Here is a 15,612-nt window from a genome sequence, read left to right on the forward strand (position 1 = left end):
CAGCCTCCCGAGCATATGAGAAGGACCTTGTTCAAAAGGTAAATGTATTCAGAAAGATGACAACAGACAGCAAATAATCCACATCCTTTAACCATGTTGGAGGCTCGGCAGTGCTAGGTTTTTCTTGGGAGTCACTGAGATTTGACAAGCAGCCTCAGGGCAGGTATCCTCCTGATGGAACCTGCTCAGGAAGCCTCGTAACTCCATCTCCTGTGAACACTGCCACACCTAACGCAGGCTGCAAAGCTCAAGGTGGACACCTAGCTCAGATCACCAGAACTCCTACAGCTTTTCTTCCCTGCACCACGCAAACCACCATCCAGCCACAGCATCACATCCCATTGGGGGTGACCATAAGGCCCCATGGACCTTAAGGTGTCCATAAGGCTCCTTCACCTCCACCCATGTGCAGGAGTCTTCATGCAAGTCTTCCTCTGGTCCCCGTTGCTGGAGTAGTGGTTCATCCTGGGCATCCCAGGCTGATGGCAGGATGGTAAATTTGAGCAAAAAGAAAGACTTTCAGATTCATGCTGTGCTGCTTTGATCTTGGAAGTTTCACCTTGGTATCCGGTGATGCAACAAATGGGACACGCATGAAAGCAGCCAGGAGCACGTTAACACAAGAATGCTCCCGTTTCGGTTTTTTTTGTTCGTTTTATAATGAAAGACTAAGCCAGCCAACAGAGTTGAGGCACTCCACGCAGCAGAAAGATATTAGTATGGTCAAACCTTCAGAGTCAACAAGGGCATGTCCATTGACTTCTCCGAGTTGAAAGCCAGGTATCATGAGTGGTTAGAAAGCATGGCACAGAGCATCCCACCACCAGAAGCAGGCAGCTTACCCTAGCAGGCTATCCTTGCTTGTTATTGCTCTTCGGTCAGCACCGTATCTCATATTGGTGCTACTACCTGCTTTTTCAGACCTTGGCTACATTGAGCTCTGCAGGACAGGAACAGGGGGTTCCTTCACGGATAGAGAGCCAGGAATAGGAACAAAAGGTGCTCGGATATGTTGAGTCCCCACAGGTGGGTTGAGTCTATAGCTTCTGCAGAAGACACCTTGACTATTTTAACAGAGATCTTTCAGTACTTTAGTACTAAAGGGGCCTGTAGTCCCTGTGTCCATGACTTCCACCCTCACTCAGCACCAATGCCCAGGTTTACGCTTTGCCCACAGTCTGTAGGGCGGTTCAGTTTTGCACAGCTCTGTCGCAGAAAGGGTTATGTTTGAGGTGAAGCTAGAAAATTAGGCTCTAGGAGCTGAGAGGCCATGACTGTGCTCTGGTATTTAGGAACAGACATGCCGGCTGGCCATCTTTTCTGAAGTGACCAGCAGCAAGATGCTCACAAGGCTCTCACGTTGTGATCTCTCAGCCAGCTTTCCGCCAAGGAGGAGGGTGCACTGAGCAAGGTGTGATGGCCAGCAGCATGGCCAGAGGTGGTTATGCTGCAGGATGATGATTTTTGGAAAATAAGCACTGACACTCAGCACACGCTCTTCCTTGGACACCTGCCACGTCTCACCAGAAACACTTGCTTTCTTGCATTCCCACCTGGTACTAGAACATATTCGGTGATCGCTGGGCAGAGACACAAGGATGCAGCTGGCCTGTCACCTGCATTTAACCATTATTTTCATTGCTACAATGAACAGCGTGTTCACCTGCCCAGAATTCTTGGAAAGAAGCAGGGCATTAAGCACAAATTGTCATCCTTGTTACCCCAGAGAAGATGCTTTCAAACTGCTTCCATGTGCTCAGGATTACATCTCTGGGCTTTGTCTGTGTTCCAAAGTCTTGCTCATGGCTTTGGCACAGAAATAAAGAAAGAAGATCCCCAATGTTTAAAGCTCATTGTGATTCCCAGACTCATTTCCTTCCCACCCCAGGAGAAGACATAACCAGAGGATAAAAGAAAGACTATATTTTCTGCTGAAACCCATCCTCTCTCCTGCCAGCACAGAGATGCCACCTGAACTTCTCTGCAGGAAGACACCAGCCTTTGCACATCTTGTGATACACACAGGTCCTGCTTTACATGTCTGCCTGATGGCTAGAGACCGGGAGCATGCCACCATGTGAAAAGAGTAGCCCAGGCAAGACCAAGGTGCACAGCTGCAGGAGCCTCACTGAACTCATTTGCTGGGTCCACAGTGCCCCAGCTACCATTGAAGAGCAGCAGCAATCACCCCAGCAAGGATGGAAAAGCAGCCCTGGGCTCCCTGGCCAGCCGCTGCGGTTTGAGCAACTTCCCAGAGAGGAAGTTGTCCCTCACAGCCTGGGGACAGAGCCTGGGAACCAGGCCCCCACACCATGTGGTGGAGGAGTGGGGCTATTGCTCACTTTGCCTCCAGCCAACCCACCCAAGAGCACAGGGTTTTGAACCTGCTTGGGTGAAAACTGTTCCTCAAGTGGGGCACTCTGTGGTCTGGCCACATGCCCTGACCATCTCCTGTGCCCCATCCAGCAACAGGCACCAGGCAGGTGAAGCCTGCTCCCTCTCCCATGAGAAGTCCCTACCAGGGAAGAAGGGCAGATCCCCAGCCACAAAAGCCACAACGGGACAAGCAGAGTTGAGAGAGCCCAGCCAGGCTCCTGCCTTGCTCGCACCACAGGGTTTTCACAGCTGCAAAAGTCAGTTCTAGTGGAAGTGCGCTACTTTGGCCCAAGTTATCTTACACACATGGTGCTTCAGGCATCCCCCAGCTGCAAGCACCCTATGTACCCATATGTACCACAGCATCCCTAACACTAAAGCACAGCAGACATCCTGTGAAGAAGAATCACCTGCCTCACACAGAAGAGGGCAGCCAGCAATTGCACCAGCATGATGCGACTCTCATCAGGAGCCAAGCCTCTAAGAGTCCTGCAAACTGCCAGAGGCTATGGGGAAGCCTCGGGCAGGCCAACAGACTGACCCACATTCACTTAGATCCAAATCTTTTGCCTGCAGGGTTTGGTTGATTCACCAGGACACCAAACAGTCAACTGTTTGAACAGCTTAGAGCTACGGTCACAACTCAGCTGCTCACAGATCACGCCTCCCGAACTGCAGACTGGTCTACCACAGCACTGAGAACAGACACCTGCCACGGAGCACAGGTGACCACAGTGTGGCGAACACCCATTGCCAGGTGTGTGGCAGCTTGGCCTCTGGTTCCTGTTCCTTGCAGCTGCCAAGCCTGAACTCAGCACCCAAGAGGCACATGATCCCTCCTCAGCAGTGATGCACGGTCCCTGCATGCCCACAACCCACCATGGCACCTGGCCTGGCCATGGCACTGCACTGCGCAAGGCCCCTGCTTCAGAAAGCTTTGGCATCACACACTAGAACAAGGTGAAAGACCTGAACTGGGGTTGAAGCACTTGGGAATCTGAACGTCACCTCCAGTTTGCAGGAGCAGAGTAGCAGCGGCCAGTCGCTGCCTCAGGCCTACCGGAGCAGAGCTTTGCCAGCCCTGCTCCAGTTCCCATGGCAAAATGCAGCCCATGGGACTGCAAGGGATGGCACCGCAAGGGATGGCACCCACCCTTGCACAGCCCCAAACAGTGTTCTCCTTTGATTTCAACTTCATACCATAACGAGTAGAGACCAAAAATTGCTGGGAACACACTAGGCATGGGGTGAGGGAAAGAGGTCTCCTGACTGGAGTGGAGAAGTGGAAGAAGCGCAGGCCTTCACAGCAGGCTAGGAGAGGAGAGGCCATCGCCGCTCTGACATAGGCATATGAGGGCACAGAGAGCCACAGGGTCCTTGGCAGAGGAGCTGGAGGGTGGCAAAGTGAAGAGACATGGGTCCATCAGCTTAGCTCAGGTTGAAGAAGCCGAAAGTTGGGCAACTCTTCCTTCAATGAAAGCTGAGTTTCTGTAAGCCCAGAAGCTGAACTTTTAAGAAAAAAAAAAAGGCAGTGCCAGGCACAACAGAAATGCAAGCTGCTTGTCCCCCTTGTGGACTTTGTTCCCTCTGCTGTGGAGAAGCAGCCTGTGATTTATTCCCAGCACAGCCAGACACATCCAGGAGATTTAGGGCTGCTGGGCACCCAGATCCCATCCTGAGCCCAGGAACAAACCATCAGAAGCCAGACTGGTGCTCAGCAGGATCTCACCACAGGGCTGGCGATGCCTCCAGCCTCTGCCACCCCAAGGCCAAGCACCTCTGTTTGCAGGGCAGCGCCAGTGTGGCTGGGCAGGGGACTGCCCTGCAGCCGCTCCCACGGAGACTGGGTGCTCTCCTGGGCTGGGCTCCCCACGCTCTCCCCTCCCAAAACAAGGATCCCCACATGCAGAACTTGACACCGAAAGGGAGGGATCCCTGTCCAGCTCCAGGGGTTTCTCTGAACCCCTGGTTGCCCACCTTGGGCAGGAGAAATGAAGCAGACACTCTCCCTTTCCCCAGGCTCTGCAAGGGGGCACTGCCCACAGCCCTGGAGCAGGACTGGCAAATAATGAGGCAGGAGGAGAGCCCAGCATCCAGGCAGCCCGAAAGGCAGGGCCCTGCCTGACCAGCCCCTCACTCTGGGGCTGCACCCCGACAGGCACCCCATGGGGGACCAGTGCCAACAAGAGCCCTGTGTCCCTGCAGCCACCGTCTGGGGCTGGCACCGCAGGGTACAGCGTGCCATCCGTGTAACGGGAAGTGCCAGAAGAGCCATTTCCCACTCCCGGCATTAGCGCCGTGCGCTGGCTCCAGACAGGCTGCCCTGATAGCAGCTCCATCCCGCACAGCCTTGCTCGTGCCCAGGGCAAGAGCCCTTTGCAGAGATTTCCTTACCATGTTCCCGGCCTCCTTTATTCCCCCTCACTTCCAAGTGCAGTGGTTTTTCTCTTTTTCCTCCATGTGTGCGACGGGGCGTCTCCTCTCCCCTCCGACGTGAACCACCGAAGCACTTTGAGTTCTGGACTGTAATCCAAGCCCTCACCGCCCCCAGCACAGCTCCAACTAATCTAACTCATGACACTACCGGGGCTGAGCAGGGGACCTCGAAGGTTTCTCTGACAGCCAACTCCAGCGCTAGACGGCGGAGGGGCATAGCGAGCGCAGGGCGCCGCGTTCCCCAGCCCTGCAGGGACCTTATGGACACAGGCAGAGCCAGCAACACTCGCAGGCTGCTTGTTACAGCATTGCTGCTATCTGCATCCCTCAGAGCACTCCTGGCCCTCCGCACAGACCTGCTTAATGCGGATGCCCCGTGGCCGGGAGCTGCCTTCACCCGGGAAGATGTGAATAGCTGCTAGAGCAGAACAAGCCCACGGCAGGCATCCTGAGAAGATCTCCAGCTTCCCAAAGAGGTTTCCAGCAAAATCTTCCCCTCGCCTCCTCTTTGCTTGCTTTTCTCTAACTTTTCGTTCCTCCGCTCTGTGAGATCCTGAGGCAGCGCTGCAGGTTAAGCAAAACGCCGAGAAATACAAGAAGAGTGCTCTGAAGAGCTTGTTTTTCTAACTTCTAGAAGGAAAACAGAGAGGCAGTGACCGCTTCAGGCAACAGCAACAAACTGCATTGGTATCAGGCGAGAGATGTGGAGACCTCACCCCCTCCCAAAGGAGGAAGTAATTTAACATGGCAAGTTTCTCCACCCCTCCATTAATTGTTTAAAATGGCCAGGGGCCAAAATACTGCCCGAGCAGTGGAAGCAGTGGGGAAGGTCACCTAACAGGCAGGCAGCAGCCTACAGAAGTGACAACGGGAAAGGGCAGAGCCACAGAGGCAGAGAGGGAGGGGAGAGGCAGGTGCCGCAGGGCATCCCAGGATCTGCTGACACACAAAGGCTTTGTCTAACGGGAAGCGGGGCAGGAAGCGACACACAGGCGAAGCTCTGGAGCCCTGGACACAGGGTGCAGGGCCTCACAGCAGGGCTTGGGACTGGGAGCTGCCTCCCCAGCCTTGGCCGAGCACGTCTCAGCAGTCTCGGTGGGGACTGACACTCCATCAAGGAGGCCATGGTGCTGGTACCTGGCTGCTGTCCCCCCTTCTGGGAGAGGTTACACAAATCCATCCCAAGAGGAAAGGTGACTCAGGCAGGACCTGGGGACCCACAGCAGGAGGAAAGATGTCCACTGTAAGGGCAGGTGCAGTGGAGGAGCACAGGGCTGAAACTGGAGAGACTGCTACCAAACACACCTGCCGCCTTGGCTCAAGCCTTCCCCGCAGCCTTCCCAAGTCCTGCTCCACAGGGCCAGCAACAGAGCTCACGTGGGCTGGTCCAGCTCAAGAACACCTTCAGATACTTCTCTCCCAGGCAGGACTGACAGGGCTGCCAACAGTTGGCCCTAAAACCCATTGCATCCGACAGCCTCATGGCATGTTTTCAGACATAACCAGCAAACAAGGGTTCGAGCAGTCCCAAAGCCAACCATTCAATACACCAGCTGCCCGTAGTGCACCACAGCAGTGAGAACCTCCAGCCCATGTCAGTTAATAATCCCAAGACAGGTGAAGCAGAGCATCCCTGCCAATGCATAGGGTATTAACAATCCAGCAGAGGCAGAACCTAGTTGTTGTCCTCCGCAGCAACTGAAAGAATTTGTGATCTTGCCTGTGGATGCAGGAGAGCCTTTCTTTCCCCCTCATATTCATAGCAGGGGGATGAGGAACCTGGCATACTTCCCCAGCAGAGCCTCCAGCCACAGATTTCACCGTCCGCACAAGGCTATGTTTGCAAAGTAGCTTTGCCCTTCATCTATTCCCCAAACACATCTCAAAGCCCACAGACGCGGCCACACCTTTGCAACATCCTCCTGTGGGTGCTGGGAGTCTCCCTACGGACTGATGCTGCTCTGAGAAAGGGAGCACAGAGAGCAGTATCCCTCCAGTGCACGCATGGCACGCAGCTGGCTGCAACAAGCCTCATGCTATCAGAGGTGCTGAGCTATTTCTGTTGGCGGCTCGGCCCCTGACGCAGAGCAAAAGGAGTTAGAAGAGATCCACCATGCCTCTCATGCCCAGGTGTTTTATGGAAGTCTCCTTGTGATTTCTTCAACTTCAGCAATACATGCAGGTGCCCTTTCAGGAAGCAACAGCTGCCCAGGGCTAACCCAACTCCTCACATGCAGCTATTTTTATTCAGCAAACAGGTCTCTGCAAGGGACCAGCCTCTGAGTAGAGATCTAAAGCCTCCAGGCACCCTGGGTACCGAGATTGGGCTCCTCAGGGCTACTCCAGTAGCAGGCCAAAGCCCTGACCAGTTGCATACAGCCCATTTGAGAGTCTGCTGCGAGACTGGAAGGGGCCCCACAGGCTCTTGCACAAGCCAGGAGCTACCTCACTTTTTGGAACCGAAATGTGTGCTCCCCAGGCACAAAGGGCAATGCAGACCCAGTTGGGGCAGGGGCAATGCAAGAGCCCATGAAGATGAAGGGGACGGAGCTGAGAACCTGCTGTCACACTGTTACTGAACCAGTCAGGTCTCCCGCACCCAGACCTCTGGCAGCAGCTCCAGGACGAGAGCAGCTTTCAGCTTTCCTCATCCCTTCGGGTGGCATGCGCAGGCCTGGGAGCACAAGGTTGCCTCCTCCTTTAGCTCTGAGTCGTCAGATAAAACACTGTCAAGCCACCTAATTCCTGCTCTTTGAGGGCCAGAAAGAGAAAAGCGGCACTTTCAGGTGCTGGTGTAGGAGTTTGCAGAACCCCATGAACCGACGAGGAGGGTACCATGTAAGCACACAGAGCCCATATCTGGTTCCTATCCCATTTTCCACCTCTGTGACTGGGGACAGAGCCAGGTGCTCCCTAGACCATTCAACCAACACTCTCTATCCAGGTCCTACTCAAACTATATAACCGTTACCACACACTTTTTGCAGCACAGCAGCCAGCTCGGTTGTGGACATGACAATTGAAAGCTCTCTGCAAGTTCCCAAGCCACACAGGACAACGCAGGAAAGTCGAGGGCTGTAGGTAGACATTTACAGAAGCAAGGGGGAACGGGTTGTCAAACACAAGGGCAGCTTAGAGCCCAACCTCATGCCTCCTCCCTTTTCGACGCAGTGCTCAAAGCTCAGGAGCACCTTCCCCCATCAAGGATTTCCAGGCTGGAGATCCCGAGTTCAGCTCACCCCCATCCCAGTCAGAAGCAGTGACGTGATTTCCTGTGCTGTGGCACTGCACTAAGGGGAACATCACACTGCTGTTTACTCATGGCTGGATCCTAATATAGCTTTTTTTTTTTTCCTTTTTTTTTTTAATTGCAAAGCAGCCTTTCCCTCCTCTCCCGCATTGTAGATCCATTTCCCTCACAAGCACATGGGAGACAGCTGTAGCCAGCACTTCAGTGGGTGTTAAAAAGCCCCTCTTGACGGAGGCTGACAACAATGCTGCCCTTGTTTCCCCACACAGTCTTGCACTGTCTCCTCGCAGGAGCAGCTCCTCGCTCTCGCGCGAGGTCTGCGCTTTCCTCTGGGTTGGTTTAATTGCTGAAGCCAGTGCAAAAGGCTGCTGTCATCCAGCGCTGCCGGCAGAGATCCGGGTGCTCCAGCTTCTCATCCAGCAGACCCAGGTCCTTTGCATGCACCGATGGGCAATTTTACCCTCAAGGAACCGCTTTGGTACCCAGCTGCAACAGCAGCTGAATATTGCTAAGCACAACCTGTCCCAGAGGTAAAAGCATGGCAAAAAGCAGCAAACGTTGACATCAGGAAGGATGAGCCGAACTTTGAAGGTTGTGGGGCCTCTCCAGAGTTGAAAGAGGAGTGGGTGGGAGAGGGGTCAGTACATCAACCGTTCTGAAAACTTGAGGGGTCATAACTTCAGACCCACGTCTCTTACCCTCCCCTGCTTCCCCTTTGTTGGATCTGGTTTCTGGAGCAGCAGTATTTCTCGAGTGCCTGCTGAAGCAGTACCACAACCTAGAGCCCTGTAAGAGCTAGCAAAGAGCACAGGCAGAGGCAGGAGGCAGACAAGGGACCTCTGCCTTTGAGCCACTGCTAGCAGAGTTCTGCAAATCAGGGAAAGCTCAATACTTTTACCAATAGGACTCAGCTGTGCTGGAAGAAACACAGGACAGATGTTTTAGATGCCAGATAAGGACATCTTCTGACCTAGGGGAAGTTGTGCAATATGCATGCGAGCTAGACGATTGCACTACAGCAGCCAAAAGCTCCGAGGAAAACACCCCCACACACTCCATGTTAGCTTAGCATAATTGCTGGTGTAGTCCTCAGCACAGCATAGGGAACTTACTATGTCCATAGGGGCTTCAGAAGGAAAGCAGAGCCCAGGAGCGGGCTGTGGCAGAGCAGTACTCCAGGACCTCCAGCCCCTGCTAACCCACTGATCAGTCAATGCTTCTGAATTTACATACAGGCATCTCCTCATCACCAGACCAGGGCTCTCCACCAGCTCCCGTGTCCACGCACATGGCTATGCATATGTCCTGTGGATTAAGCTGTGCTCTGAAAGTACAGGTTCCCACCAAGGTACCCACTCCATTCCCCTTGGCAGCCTATAAAAATACGGGAAACCACCAAGAAGCAGCGTTAGACCCTACTCAGCACAAGCCGCTGCCGTAAGGCCAGTGATAGATGTTTGCTCAAAGCAGGTTTCATCAAATAAAAGCAACAAGTGCTGCAGCAAGTTGAGCTGTAAGCAGCCCTTTGTACCAACACCACCGTTTCAGAAAGAACTAGTTCTCTCCCCATTAGGGAGACAAGAGGGGGTTGTACGCGGTTTAATAATATTTAAACCTTTATTTCACATCACAAGTAAAGCAGGCCTTGGCTTCACAAAAGCACATCTTGGTTTAACTAATTAATTTGATAATCCCCTATTTGCAATCCTCAGGAGACATTCAGCTTCTAAAGCAAGTAATTACCACTAAGTGGCAACCTCTTTGTGAGGCCCAGTCTGATTAGGGAAAAAATTTCTTAAGCCAGAAATATAATCGTGGTGTGATTTCCCAGAAGGACTGGAAGAGAGACTACATAACAACAGCTGGTCACGCTCACCATTTGAAGGAACAGGAGCAACTCAATTACTATGTCTCTAGCTCCACTTCAAGATGTTGTTCAGTACCACTTGCAAACTTGGCATGCAGTTAACCATCAGGAGGCTTTACAGGAGATGTTTTATAGGCACACAAGTCAGGAAAGTCCCACTTAGGGCTTTCAAATATCCACATGTGCCACAGGGGGAAAGGAAAATGAAAAAATCCCATGTCAGGCCTGCTGCAGCACATGTGCAAGTTCGTAGTGCGCAGCGCCACAGTGAAGCAATCCAAGTGGGGCAATGCCAGCCTTTCAGCCTCTCCACACAGACACGAAGGCACACCTTGATGACACACGATGTCTTCCCCAGACAAGCCAGCTGGGCTCAATATATGCAGAGCACTTGCTAGTCTAATGCCTGCTTCAGGCACCCCCAAGTGCCCAGGGTCTCGCCTCAGCAACGGCTCTGTGCTAGCATCGTTTGCTGCCAGAGCCCACAGGACAGTCTTGCTTCTGCGTACACCCAAGGCACTTGTCTCAAGCTGAGCAACTTTGGGCTGTTCTTGGGAGGACACAAGTGCTTTCCAGGCCTTGTGAAGTGGCCACACTGCACCTGGGTTAATGCCTCTACAACAGCATCCTCCAGAGACTTCTTATGTGAAAGTCATGAATGTACCCGGTGTGGATAGGAGCAAGGCCTGGATGGAAACCAGGCCTCCTGCCCCAATCAGGCACATTCCCAATAGGCACGTTTTCCCTACAGCACACACTCCGATATATTTCCCCGCTGGGGTGGGCCTCCCCTGTTTGGGTGCTGGGTCTCAGCATGCCAGTGCTCTGAGCACCAGGCAGCTGCACCGGTTGGCAGGACAGGACCAGCCCGGAGAGAAGACCCCAAACCCCTCCGAGAGCCTGGAACAGAAACCCATAGGACACAGAGCCTCTGCGGATGCAGACCCAGTTAGGAGAGCTTAAATCCTTTAAGAGGAGCTACTTGTTTGTCTCCCAGGAGTTCAGGCACTGCCTCCCTTTCCTGAGGACAAAGTGCTCTTGGCTTAGAAATCCAGCTGTGGTTTCAGGACTGCTGCTTCAAAACTCACCACCATCTCTGGTTAGGGAAGGACAGATAGGCTTTCTCTGAAGACCAGCCTAAAACTGACCTCTCTCTCTCCAGATCCCACATATTTAATGGCACAAGACAGTCATCTGTTTACCTTCCCTGCTGGCAGTGATGTTGCATGCTATTTAGTCCCTGCGACACATGTTTACTGTACTCTCCGAGACAGTACGCTCACCTCCAAGCCAGACCTACGCCCTTCCTGCCCCAGCCCAGCAGCCACCTCTCAGCCCCTCTCCCACAAACACAGGAGACATGGAGCACAGGGTCTCACAGCTACCACAAATGCCATCCTCAGTCGCAGCTCCGAGGGCCTGCTCCTCTTTCCATGTCTGCGTGACAGAGCAAGGGTTGTGAGGACAGACAGACATCCCCTTTTCAGGCCTCTGCACCACCAGGAGCCCCCCGTCTTGTGTCCCTGCTCTGTGCCCAGCTCAGACCTGAGCAACCAGCACCCACAAGATACCTGCCCAGCCCACACCAAGAGAAGCAGATACAGCCCTCAGCAGACACCCCAAGTAGGTACTAAACACCAACCGTTACCAGACAAGGGCCGGGACACACTTCTGAGCTGGAGACCCATCCCTTCTCTTCCCAAAAGCAACCTAAATCCAACTACGCCCTGCTATGAAGAGGGCTATGAGCTCTAATCACCCCATTCCAGGGGAGCGGGGACCACCCTCAGACCACTGCCTGCAGCCCCTACCCCACAGGTTGCAGAGCCAGGGCCAGCACTCAGGTCCTGCCAGGGACCGCAGCACGTCCTTCACTCTGCTCCAGGGGCTCTGAGCCCCAGGATTGCTATTCCCAAACCCCCAGCCCCTTGCAAACCCCACACTTACAGCCAGCACTTGCAGAGCCTGTGCCCAGCAGATCCCAGCAGATCCTGCAAACCATTCTCCCATGGCAGTGCCTCTCCAGAGAGAAGGAAAGCTCTCACCTGCCTGCAGTTTGCTCCTCCAGATCAGGCAGGCAGAGAAGCAGCTGGGTTAGCTCAGCACTGACTGGGGCAGAGCAGTAGCCCGGAGGTGCAGCTCCAGCTGTGGGCATGCAATCAGTGCTTTATACAGCCACATGGGCGTTCCCTGGGACCAGCTCTCAAGTTGCCCGGAGCAGCTGGGCTGCGTTGCCCACTGAACTCAGGCAGCCCCATTGTGGGTCTTCCAGGTGCTTCCCAAAGCACTCTTAATCCTGCTGGGATTTCCAGCAGGGAATGGCAACCTGCTCAGAGCCAAGCGACAGTCTTCCCTGGTGCAGGCATGGGCTTTGCCCCCATCCAGCCTTGCCCAGCTGGTAGCCAAGGGGAAAGAGCTGGTTCCTCCATCTCACAGTCTCAACAGAGCCACTGTGCAAGGCTCCAGGCTGAGGTTCGAGTCATTCTGCAGTGGGCAAACAGCAGTTTGAGGTCAGGGTCTTCTCCCCAGGAGATTCTGGAGACAAGTTTGCTGTCTGCAGATCCAGAGCACAGGAGGTGATGGGAAGGCTCCTCAGATGCCACTGGGAAGGGCTGGTTTGACAGGGATAGGAGCAGTCTGCCATGGGACATACATAGCTGGCAATTAGAGGAGTGAACCTCAGGGAATGCCTACAGCTAGGGTGCCAGGCTGGAAGTCAAAGCAGGTGGGACACAGGGCACAGCGGGTTCCCAGAGGAGGTGGCGTGATGGGGATCATGGGTCCTACACCAGGGACCCTTCATTCACAGTGTGGGTCTGAGGGAGAGGACCCTGTGCTGGGCACAAGTATGTGACAAGCAGGCTGTGAGTGTGGTGCCAGCCAGGGTGGGTACCTCCTCTCCATGGGCTGGAGGGCACCAGCAGGAAATAATGGATTCAATCCCATCAGCAGCAATAACAATGTGTCTCCTAAAGGAGATGAGCAGCTTCCTCTCAGCCCAGCAAAGGCAGAGCACTCATGTCTCCTGCCATGGGTCGCTCCTGCCTTCCTCTCGCTCACCCTTCTTCCATCACCGCTGCCGATCTCTCCCTCCCTGCAGAGGGATCTCTGCTCCCAGATCCCAGGGTAAGGCCAGCCACCGAGCAACCACGGGAAAGGACCAGGAGGCTTAGATCCCTCTAGCATTCACGTAGGACCCGTGCTGGCCTATTGTTAGACCGCGGCCACATCCCTCTGGAGGAACTTGGCAGTAACTGGGACGAGCGGGTGAAAAGCTATGGGACTATTCCAGCTATCCCTGGAATATCCTCTCCGGGTACCCTCATTCCTTCAGCAGCCCAGACACAGCCAGCAGTCCTTGGCCCTCTGAGTCCAGCCAGCAATTTCCTCACCACTACTGGGTCCATGCAGCTCCAAGCGTGTGTTCTTTGCTGCTTTATTTTTTTTTTCCCTTTAAAAAAGGCTTTGGTTTGGGGCCGTACTTCGCCCCGGACGAGGCAGCCCCTGCCTGCGTTTGCCGCCGGGTGGGATGAAGGTGTCCGAGGAAGAGCGTGGGCTGGAGGCTCACCGAGAGCACTGGCCACACTGCGGGCTCTTCCAACAGGCAGGAGCAGGCAGCTGCCTCCACATCCCCCCCACCCACCCTCGGGCCAGCGGCGGGAAGCCGAGGGGAGCAGCTCTCCCCGCGGACAGCTGCTCCCCTACCACACCGAAAACGACCTCAAACTACCACATATATGTTATTTCCCCCCCCCCCCCCGCTTAAGACTACCCCTTCGTGACAAGGCCTTGAGTCCTCCTCGCCGGGCTGGGCGGCGCGGGAGGCCGCTGCGGGGAGCGCGGCCGCCATCTTGGCGCCGGGCGGGCGGGAAGGGGCGACACCCACCGGCCGGGCCGGGCAGCGGCGGCCTCCGCGGCCCCCCGGCTCCCTCAGACGGCCGGGGGAACGAGCTCATCGCGGCGGGGACGCTCCGGCACAGCCGGGCTCCAGCCCCGCACGGACACAGCCCGTAGACCCTTTGGAGGGGAGATGGTCCCCCTCACACCCCCGCCTCCTGAGGCAACAGGCCCCCGGCCCAGGGGGGACACCGCTCCCCCGATTTCTAGCAGTTTGGGGGCAGTTTGGTTGCTTTTGGTTAAGCAACACCCCACCTGGAGCTGGATTTGTAGACAAATCCAAGCGTGGTGAGGTAGCTGCTAGGCTTTCTTTACTCTTTATTGCGCTCTCTAGTCTTTGTAATTTCCTGTTTGCTTCAAACACTGCGGGGAGGGCGGGGGGGGTGGGGGGAAAGGAATCAAACATTTATAACAATTCTGCCTGTTCCCTAGCAGGAGAACACAAAGAAGCTGGGGTCACCAGTTAACTGTTGGCCACCAGCCTCACTAACCAGCTTGCCCAGCAATCCCTTGGTCCCAGCAAACACAACCTTGTGCTCCTTCGCCAGCCGGCTGCCATCAGCCAAACCCACACCACAGCGTGTAAAAACAATATAGTTCTGGGCCTTTATAGCTGTTTCCTTTTTTTTTTTCCTTCATCTTTCTGGGGTACCTTTCCGAAGCTTTTGCCAGCTTTCTCTGTAAAGAGGAGAGCGTAGGGAGGACGACTGAAAATACGTGTATCTGCACACGTATATGTGGTCGACAAGAAGATGTTCTGGCCCTGGGAGATGGGGCTTTTCCTGAGGCCACACGCAGGACCCTGAGTGTCCAGGAGAAACCTGGAGGGGGTAGCCCCTGCATGCTGTCCCAGCACCAGCCATGCCTAGAGGAGGGCTCTCCGGGCAGCTCTGGGTTCTTCCAGCTGCCTCTGAGAGCCTTAGAGTCCCCAAAGCCACCGGGAACCCGCACATGGTGAGACCCCGGTGTGCGAACAGCCCGGAATCCAGCCTCCCCCCAGCCGGAGAGGAGCCAAAGCAAAGCTTTACAGAATCACAGAATCAGAGAATGGTGGGGTTGGAAGGGACCTCTGGAGATCATCCAGTCCAAACCCCTGCCAGAGCAGGGTCACCCACAGCAGGTGGCACAGGAACACGTCCAGGCGGGGTTGGAATGTCTCCAGAGACGGAGACTCCACCACCTCTCTGGGCAGCCTGTGCCAGGGCTCTGCCACCCTCACAGGAAAGAAGTTCCTCCTCGTGCTTAGGTGGAACTTCCTATGGTCAAGTTTGTGCCCGTTCCCCCTTGTCCTGTCGCGGGGCACCACTGAGAAGAGCCTGGCCCCATCCTCCTGGCACCCACCCTTTAAGCATCTATAAGCATTGATAAGATTCCCCCTCAGTCGTCTTTTACCTGGCTCTCTGACTTCAACAGCGTGGGGCTTAGCTGGGAGGCAAAGCTGGTGCACGGGCAAAGATGGCCCTGTGTCACACAGAGAGAGGGAAAGCGCAAATACCTATCTGCAGAATCCAGTCTCTATCCCACGGCAAGGAGATGGGGCACCCTGGCCTCTTCAAGCCCTTCTTGATGGGTTGCCTGCAGGCTTGGGACCACCTGTGGTTCGATGTAGACCAGACCAGACCAGACCAGCTGGGCTGGTGGCCACCTCCAAAGAGCATCCTCAGCACCCTCCCTCTCCAACTAACCCATGACAGGTTTCATTTACCTTTGGGGCAGCCTGGCTGCGCGGCGCTAAATGCCAGGAGAAGGCGAGGCGAGAGGAGCCCAGGTGGCTTCTTCAGGGATC

The 15,612-nt window shown here is 54.9% G+C and overlaps 1 protein-coding gene across 8 annotated transcripts in view; it reads right to left on the bottom strand.

The window, feature by feature from the left end:
* PLEKHG4 (pleckstrin homology and RhoGEF domain containing G4) overlaps positions 1 to 5,476 on the bottom strand; it is a 92,155-nt gene extending 86,679 nt beyond the window's left edge. For all 8 annotated transcript variants that reach the window (XM_063334087.1, XM_063334089.1, XM_063334094.1 and 5 more), the window contains exon 1: positions 4,771 to 5,476. In XM_063334087.1, the coding sequence (XP_063190157.1) occupies positions 4,771 to 4,773 (3 nt within the window). In that variant the 5' untranslated portion in view covers positions 4,774 to 5,476. The remainder of the gene's footprint in view (positions 1 to 4,770) is intronic.
* Positions 5,477 to 15,612: the final 10,136 nt, after the last annotated feature.

The sequence above is a fragment of the Chroicocephalus ridibundus genome, chromosome 4, assembly GCF_963924245.1.
Source record: "Chroicocephalus ridibundus chromosome 4, bChrRid1.1, whole genome shotgun sequence".
Lineage (NCBI taxonomy): Eukaryota > Metazoa > Chordata > Aves > Charadriiformes > Laridae > Chroicocephalus > Chroicocephalus ridibundus.